At 43.0% G+C, this 9,780-nt stretch overlaps 1 protein-coding gene across 1 annotated transcript in view; it reads left to right on the top strand.

The window, feature by feature from the left end:
- The first annotated feature begins 4,150 nt into the window (after nt 1–4,150).
- BAX (BCL2 associated X, apoptosis regulator) overlaps nt 4,151–9,780 on the top strand; it is a 95,810-nt gene continuing 90,180 nt past the window's right edge. The window contains exon 1 of the mRNA XM_069605261.1: nt 4,151–4,380. Within this exon, the coding sequence (XP_069461362.1) occupies nt 4,266–4,380 (115 nt within the window). The 5' untranslated portion in view covers nt 4,151–4,265. The remainder of the gene's footprint in view (nt 4,381–9,780) is intronic.

The following is a 9,780-nucleotide window of genomic DNA, read 5'->3' as shown; positions in this document are numbered from 1 at the left end:
ATTAGCAGCAGCATCTTACCTGCAGTTTTCATCTTTAAATACTCGCAGCTACTGAAAACAGCTTCCTCGAATCTGCACGCCTCCCGGACAGAACGACCTGAAAGAGGAAGATAGAGGCAACATTAAAGAAAGCTGTAGAGACATTTACAAATTACGAACTGCTCAAAAGGCTTACCTGGCTGGTCGCCTCTCGGCTGGCACCACTCTGGACATTCCACTCGCGCTGAAGAACACCACGACCTACATGGAAGGAAAACACAGGTTAGCAAAGGCAAGACTTTGCAGCGCTGCGCATAGCGTTTACTTACCACATCATAGCGCTCTTAATGTGCCATCATTTACCAGCGGGGCTCAACCAAGCCAGTTCGCCGCGCTGAAGCTCTGCATGCCTAAGGGAGAAAAAAGCCCATGAAAGACAACGCGCCTCTGCAAAGAAGGCAGGACGGAGAGCACGCCTAATTCTACCACAAGGCAGAACCTTCTCGCAGACCGCATCAGGGCAAAGCTGAGAGGCATACCAGCGAGTAACCCAGCTGGGTGGCGTCCCTGTGGATACCAGGTGAGCTTAACAGCGGAGTACATCATAAGTCTTCACTGTGACAGCTTCTGGAAGCCATCCCATCCTTTTTTTGAAGGGGATACCAAATATAATGGCTAATATAGGGATGTAATATTTGGTATCCCCTTGATGTTGAGGGGTAACATTTAATAAAGCACTGCTTGAACTATCCCTTGCATTGCGGAGGGGTGTACATCATAAGCCTACACTGTGACAGTTTCTGGAAGCCATCTCATCCTTTTTTTAAAGGGGATACCAAATATTACAGCTAATATAGTGTTGTAATATTTGGTATCCCCTTGATGTTGAGGGGTAACACTTAACAAAGCACTGCTTGAACTATCCCTTGCATTGGGTAGAGGAGTACATCATAAGCGTTCACTGTGACAGCTTCTGGAAGCCATTCCATCCTTTTTTTGAAGGGATACCAAATATATAATGGCTAATATAGGGTTGTAATATTTGGTATCCCCTTGATGTTGAGGTGTAACATTTAACAAAGCACTGCTGGAACTATCCCTTGCATTGGGGAGGGGTTTACATCATAAACCTACACTGTGACCGTTTCTGGAAGCCATCTCATCTTTTTTTAAGGGGATTCCAAATATTACAGCTAATATAGTGTTGTAATATTTGGTATCCCCTTGATTTTGAGGGGTAACATTTAACAACGCTCTGCTTGAACTATCCATTGCATTGAGGAGGGGAGTACATCATAAGCCTACACTGTGACAGCTTCTGGAAGCCATCTCATCCTTTTTTGGAAGGGGATACCAAATATTACAGCTAATATAGTGTTGTAATATTTGGTATCCCCTTGATTTTGAGGGGTAACAATTAACATTGCACTCCTTGAACTATCCCCTGCATTGGGGAGGGGAGTTCATCATAATCCTTCACTGTGACAGCTGCTTCTGGAAGCCATCCCATCCTTTTTTTGAAGGGGATACCAAATATAATGGCTAATATAGGGTTGTAATATTTGGTATCCCCTTGATGTTGAGGGGTAACATTTAACAATCCCTTCCATTGGGGAGGGGAGTACATCATACACCTACACTCTGACAGCTTCTGGAAGCCATCTCATCCCTTTTTTGAAGGGAAATACCAAATATTACAGCTAATATAGTGTTGTAATATTTGGTATCCCCTTAATTTTGAGGATTAACATTTAACAAAACACTGCTTGAACTATCCCTTGAATGGGGAGTACATAATTCCTGTGCACTGTGACTCTGGGCCAGCCCAACGGGTGCTCGGAGCACCAACACACAATTAAGGTAGCAGGGATCACCTTGATCATCGTGGTCACACGATAAGACCGCAGCTGCCGTGGGCTTCCAGACAAGCAGCTGCTCTGCGATCACACAGAGGGCACCCAGACCGCACCCAGACTAGCAGGGCTGCAGGCCTGTGATCACAAGGGGTAGGCCTGCTGGCCCAACACAATGAGACACAGGGACAGAGTGCCATTACATTTAGTCTACCACCGTGGTATTGCACGTGCGTGCGGAGGCTCCTTCTTCCAGTCAGGTATGAGGCTGTCATGACACATCCTTAGAGGGGCAATACATGTTCTTAAAAGGGAAACACCACAAATACTGCCACTATGCTATGAGATGTGTAATATATATATTGTCAGTCTCATTTATTTTGTGATTTATCTGCGTTTCATTTCAACCCTGTAAAATGAAATATTATTTGTATGTTTTCTACGTGCCTGCCATGATGACTGCACCGCTACACCACACCCTCTACAGTGAACCTATCTATCAGGTCAATTTCCCTAAGGAGGTAGTATTCCAGTGTATTTTTTAATTTCCAAGCGTAGTTTGTGTACCCATTTCCATCACTGTTGGCAGCTGTAATTTATTAAGCTACTAATAATCATATAATCCACCAAATGTTGGCAGCTGTGATTTTTAAGCTACAAATAACCATATAACCAACTAAGTTTCATTTAACTCAAGGCAGTTCAGCTGACTGATCAAGTAACAGTGGCGTACCGAGCCGGGGGGGGCAAGCTGCCACCCCACCGGGTCTTTTTAGAGCCTGACCGGGACTTTCATCAGTGGGCCACCCGGCCTGTTCGGCACCTCAATGAGAGTGTCCAACGAGAAAGGTGTCCCGCTGGTAGGACAATGTGTGCTCAGTAATTCCTGCTCAGCACAGTAATTGTCCTGGCAGCAAGACACCTTACCCATTCCTAAACCTCTGGCAGGACAATGTCCCAAGGAGCTCAGGGCAGCAGCAGAGGGGCTCTCAAGTTGCTCAGTGTCAACAGAGCATTTCAATGTGAGCCCTTAGGCATTGCTGAGAGGGATGGGGTACTATCAGCAGGGACTTTTGTCCCTTTAGAAATGTGCATGGCAGGGAGTGAGCAAGTGTGAGAAGGTTGCAAAATGCTACAGGCTTTATGAAATAATTACTATGGCTTTACCCAAGGCGGATTTGTTAGGCTAACATTAATCTGCATGATGCTATTGTGACTTTGCATGCAGGATGGGGAGAATAAAACCAAATCCATCCTCTTATTGCTCAACATATTTCTATAATGATGTATAGTGTAAAGTTAATAATGAAAGGGAAGTTTGTTATGTAATGTGCTTTGCTTCCAAGGCATTGATATAAATAAAGTATTATTTAAGCACATGAAATGCAAAGGGAAACCTTAATAAATATCTGTATGAATTAAAGCTGTGAAAATGTGCTCAGTTGCTTAAATTATCCACATCCCGGTTTCACTATTTAACCAAAGTGTGTGATCCTGGGCAGATCATGAAATCAGACTGTGTTTTATCTGCTGCTCTGTAAGTGATTCACTTCAAAGTTTATGGGAAATATAATGCTGTTTTTTTTAAAAAAAGCCTGACTTGCTCCATATATAACAGTGCATTTTAGGTATTTTGCATCACAACATTATTTGCCACTTGGCTTACTTATGACAACTTATTCTAAAGTCACTTTCATGGTGCCTCCAAGTATCAAAGACTGACGATGTTCCTTGAGATGTGTTTTCTGTGAAGTAATTTCTGTTGGTGCAATCCATATGCAAATCAGGAAATGTGCATGTATTTTGCCACAGAGCACCTGGACAGAGCTCTCATAGACGAGTTCCCTGCATCTGTAACGATTCAGCCGGTTTTTGTTTTGTTGTGTTAAAATGCGATATGACACTAGTAATGTTTCCAAAAAAGTACATTGGGGACAGGGCTGTGGGCGCGAATGAGACAACCTGAGTAGCAGAAGTTTCGCGTTATGCCCGTGTTGTGCAACATTTGGTACCGCATACCGAGGCTCTGAACTTTGGTCTGTAATCCACGAAGACAGCCGAAGACAGGGGATACCAGATCGGTATGGGAGACCAAATATTACAGAACACCACCACCCGCGTGTGTGTACGCTAAGCTCGAGTGTCCAGTCGTTATCTGGAATAGTCTCTCTTTTATGTCTAAGGTCCTCTTCTAACAGACCATCTTCTTTGTCCGTAGCGTTACCATCATAAGTTTCCGGCAGACAACTCAGTAAATACCAGGGTCACGTGATTCCTCAGACACTTTCTTCCTTGTCTCCATGGTTTCTCGAGCGCCTATGTTGCGCGCGCATGTTGCCCCTTGACACGTGATGTATCCGCTCCTGTGTGGCATTGGACGGAAGCAGGAACCGGAAGAACAGAACCTGCAGTACTACTTCGCTAGGTATCGCAATGACTGAGCCGGGTGGCGACGGAGAGAAGCCGGACCAGCTCCCAGAGGAGCAGGGGGCCACTGGGGGACCTTGTGGTGATGGGACTGGCGGAAGGAGGCGTGGCAGTTCCTCAGGTGAGTTGTTCGGGAGCTTGTCACTGTGTTTCGAAGTGATGAAATGCTTTCCGGAAAGTAACCTCTCCCATTGGACTCTGGGGACAGGGATTTTGTTGCACGGTCTGGGGTGGAAAAGTGTCGATATATGTATCTCTGGGACTGAAACGAAGTCATTTAGCATTTGACAAAAAGTGACGTGATGTAACAACAGAGTGATGTCATTTTCGCTTGCTTGGGATAAATGAGTTGCTTATTTTGGATGGGTTTCGGAAATGGTTGAGGAGAGATGTATGCTATAGAGGTGGGACCTGGAGCAAGTGAGCTAAACTGTTGTGAAGGGCTAGGACAAATGTATTCGGGGGAGCTAGATGGTCCTAGGGAAAATGAGTATTGCCATTGATTTGGGGGTGAGGGCACGCTTTGCTCATTAATGAGAAATCCCCTGTTAGGAACCCTGTGGCCAATAAGCAATGAAATGGAGGAACCCTCAAAGCTATTTTTCCTGTTTAAACTTTTTATTAATTTTAAATAAGAACACAATGATGAAATTGGTGAACTGAGAAAAGTACATCAAATATTCAAAGAACCTGTCAAAACCAAGTAAAACAGAGCCAATAAGCATTATTTAAATCTAAGTCCATAATCTTATTGGAATTGTGTAAAGGGGAGACGAATACAGGGGAAAATCAGACATAAGGACATGATGGGACACACGAGGGAATGAGAGAAAATAATGATAAAATAATATGCAATTAATAATTTTGAGAATTAAGATATTGATGAAATTCAATTTTTTTAATTAAATTTGTGCATAACATCAAAAGAAGAGGCATAGCATTTTTCGATCCTGTGGATGGAGCAAATGGAGTTCCGCCAAACATTATAAGATAAATTGGCTGAATTTTTCCAGTTAAAAGAAATCTTCTTAAAAGCAATACTAATGAACAAATTAAATGGAGGGGGAGATTCAATGCAACTGATACCAGGATTAACAATAGTTACAATCATTAAGCTGGCAAGTGTTAAGGGTTCTGATAAATGAAAAATTGTTTGTAATTGAAACCAAATCAAAGTCCAAAAGGCATGTACATATTTACATTGAAAAATTAGATGTATGAAATCCGCATTGGGTTGCGCACAAGACCAGCAATTATCAGTTGCATTGTCGACGACTTTAGCAATGCGGGTTGGAGTGAGGAAAATGCGATGAAAGATATAAAAATGGGGGTTTGAGTAACATTGGCAGCAATAGAGGTTGAGTGACATAACTTCAAAATTTTGTTCCAATGGTCAGGAGTAGGTTGTAGGTCCCAATCGGATTCCCTTTGCCTTATGTTATTAGCTGTTTTTAATACTGTGTTGTGTAGGTGTCATGTGCTGCTGATATTGTCCTTCAGCAGCCTGGAGGATAGGGGGCGCTGTTGCATTAAGAGGCTGGACTGGGATGAACCTCTTCCTGCCCAACAGAGGCACTTAATCAGTGATTCTGGTGCCTGGCAGAGGGCATGAGGCATCAAGTCAATGAGCAGATGCTGGCATCAATGCGAAGTAGCACAGTATATAGTAAGCGGGTTTGGGTGGTGTTGAGCGCTAGATCTTGTGGATGTCCTTTCCCAGTGTTTTTGGCCTGGGCCTTTAAGACATAGAAGGTAAAATGTATATGCTCTTTGTTCCCAATTGTCTTGCTGAGACGCGTGAAATGAGAACTGATCCTTGTTTTGCACTAGCATGCAGAAGTCCAGTTCATCAGGATACCAAGCTTTTTTAAACCAGTGTGCTTTTTATATGGTGGTTGTCTTGTTCTGTGCGATTTTTAACTAATTGGAACCAGCTCTCCAAAATTATTGGAATTTTGAGGGGAGTAGGTGGGTGGGGGGGGGCAGGACCAAACCTATTACTATTAGTGCTGCATCAAAGAACACAAATTATCCATTTGCATATCAGTCTGGTCCCACTGGGCAGTCCAGCACTGAAATGTTAGGCAATTCTCTCCTGAACAAGAGTAACAACATCCACCCCAGACAACTTTCAGCTTGGTCAGGCCTCATCAGTCACGAAGCACAGTCGTCAAAGGGTGCACCTCTGGGTAATTGGGGTGAAAACCAAAGTTCGTAAAATGCATAAGTCTTGAGCATATATTAGCCATACCTCTGATGTACATACTGCACACACGTAATGTCTGGCTGCAGGATCTAGCTTCCTGTATATTCATAAAGCCAGCTGTGTTCTGATGTAGGTTCTTCAGAAACTCTGGTCATTCTTAAAGGTAAGTTGCTTTATTCGGTTGCATCTTCAGTTACATCTTAAAAATGCTACACAAGAACTCACTGGTGCCTAGCACCCATTCTACAACTTCAAATTGACTTGTGTGGAGCACAAGGGCAGAATAGTATGAACGCACGTTTTACATCCAGGGGAAAAAATTCAAGTTGGTGTTTTAAAAAAAAAAACTTATTTTTTCTTTAATTGATATTTACAAAGAAAAATATGTATCCATATTCCAGTCCTTAGCACAATTGGAATTAATTCACTTTACAGTCCTTCTAATCATGTGCTTGTTGTGTTATTTATAACTGGGGCTAGCTGAAGCGTAGGCCCATCCAGTCCCGTTTCTCTTTCTCTTTGGTTTATAGGAGGCCTGTCTAGGCCACTACTGCAACTACCAAAGTAGGCTTCTCTCCGCTCGTTAGCCTAGGCCACCATTCTTCCTCGTCATAATGGTGTAGATTTTTAAATGGATGACCAAGGTGATGTTACGTTCCTCTTGAATCCCCAGGCATTCCAGCAGCAGATGTATAAAGCAAGTTCAAGCGAATCCAAGCAACCTTGCTGTATTTTATTGTCAGGACATTTTGCCAAATATGACCTTGTCTGATTTTATTTTGATCTGATTATACGGAAGGGCTTTTGAAAGTCTTAAGGCTGCAGCTTCGTCTAAGGTTTGTATCCAATCAAATTCTGACAAGCGCTTTTTGACTTTTGTTGGATTGTTCTTCAGTTCTTCTTCTGAGCTTCCCATGGTTTCCAAGAGTTCGTTCTTAGACCATTTCGTGAGCATCTTGCAGTTCTCTCCTTTATTTCTTTATTTATGACCTCAAGAATCAGTGAAGGCTTTGGGAGGATGATCTTTCTAAACAACATTCTGCCGTTTCTTGCCACTGTCGCACTAATTGACATTAATACCAGATCAAGCCGAATTGCTGCCATTGACGTTGATTGTGGTAGGACCAGCACATTTCACCACAGCAGCCCTTCAAGTTTTTGCCAAAGGGTTTCCAGAATCGTTGGCATTGCTTCAACTCTGTATAGTTCAAGTTGTAAGTTACTAGTCGGCCATCAAAAAGTCACTTGCCAACTCAATTCTATACATAGGCACACATTTCTTAGTCGGCAAGAGTCAAATTTCACTCCCCACTGAATAGTGCAGATTTTGCACCCTGTAAAATTGACATAATTGCATACCTGAGATTCCACGCCACACTGACCTAAAAAGGGAGGCACATACTAAAGACCTCCCTTGTTTACTGTAATACACAAATAAAATAATCGTGCATCCATACACGGCGCTCGCCGCTACTCGGTGCCAAAATAGTATAACCATGCACTGAATCAATTGGCCATACTTTAATCTGTGATGCCACACCACTTACAACATACACAGGGCTCATGCTCATCCATAATGTCACAGCCACACCTATAACTGTACATCAATAATCTTTCAACTGGCTTTAGGTGACATCTCAATAACGGTTCTATATTCATTCATCCCCACTTTTTGTTTTTTAGAAATGTTTGGGCCGAAAAACGCCTCATTTTTAATTTTTTATAACGGCTCTCCACTTTTGTTTATTCACTACCCTCGCCCCCTACACCTTATATGCTCTTATTTCGCCCCAGCCCCCATAGTTTTCGATTTAGTTTTTTTTTGTTGGCAAAATCTTTTGTAAATAAAACGGGCGATGAATGAACGTCGTACCCTCAATTACCATACATCCTGCCGCCCTGCCATTAGACCTCCGCCATGGTGTCCAGTCAAATGGTCGACAGTGATTTGGTCGACAGACAATGGGTCGACTGAATTTGGTCGAATGCCAAATGGTCGAATTTTTTTTTTTTTTATATATATGTGTTTTGTGGGTTTTCGTGTGGGGAAAACAAATAAAAAAGAAAAAAAGGGGGTTGGGGGGGGGGACCCCCCCAAAAAATGGGTTAAAAAAAAAAAAAAAAAAAAATTCGACCAAATTGTCTGTCGACCAAATGTTTTCGACCATTTGACTGGTAACCCTCCGCCATACCACTCCAGGGGAGTCTTTAAATTTAAATGCGGCGCTCCGCGTAACGCATCTAATAGTATTAGGGTGCCTGCTACGGAGGAGGGCCGCAAAATTGTTTTATTTGTGGCCCGGTGCGCTGCGGCTTCTAAGGCCGGCCCGCATCCTTGCACATTTATTCATCACACCATACTCTAATGCCTCAAGAACAATTCATCCATACACTTGGTCCCATGCTCACCTTGCTCCACAATAACCATCCATCTGTTCGCTATTACACAGGACATTCGCTACTCCGTGATGCCACCATGGAAAAACGTACAACCATACTTGTAACACACCCGAGCTGATATAAATCACTGTTATGCTAAATTCAGCAAGTGTTGGGTTTCCACGTCACAACACTACCAGGCTCTACATACTAATGCGTGCACTGACCTGACCTTACACATGGTTAGGTAGCAGCCTTCTTGATGTATATTTAAAACCATATATACACGAGTGAGTGCAAGATTTTTATATGGGTACATTTGGTCCAATGCCCATGCCAACTTGTAAGCATTTCAGCTGCAGTCTGTATGTGGAAGGAAAGGCATGCGTATATCCACCCGTTTGCCCAAAACTCTATACCATGCACGCAGCCACTTTAAAAAGCAATTGACCTTTGCCATTGTTGGTTTTCAATCAGAAATCGTACTAAACTGTATGTAAGCGGTTTTCTTTGGAACTTCACATCCAGTGCACATTAGTCGCATCCAATCTTGGGCCCTTTTTCGTTGATGTATACTTGGATTGTAGCATAGCACTTATCCGATAACTCCAGTCTTAAACACACATTACTCTCCCGGGAACGCATGACATGAGCAAGTTTCATAAAAGTAGTACAAAAGCCAACAGCTTGCAAACGCCAAGCATCACTGTAATGACACCTTCCACTTGGCGACTTTCATGCAGCTACATTGCTGAAGTTTCTCCATATACGCACCATAGAGCAACCCTTTTTCCTGAACAGCCATTCACTTGTGCATTCTGTCTTATGTGGAGCGATCCTTCAGGCATGCTTCTTGGGTACGTGCTGGTGCCCGAAGTTTCCTACCCTCTAGCTGCTCCCGTTTTTGCTCTACATAGCACAGTTGTCATCCTGTGT

The sequence above is a fragment of the Ambystoma mexicanum genome, chromosome 1p (genome assembly GCF_040938575.1).
Source record: "Ambystoma mexicanum isolate Mex_15411 chromosome 1p, UKY_AmexF1_1, whole genome shotgun sequence".
NCBI classification, from domain to species: domain Eukaryota; kingdom Metazoa; phylum Chordata; class Amphibia; order Caudata; family Ambystomatidae; genus Ambystoma; species Ambystoma mexicanum.
Note: the sequence above shows the minus strand (reverse complement) of the source record. Positions and strands in the feature narration are given on the sequence as shown.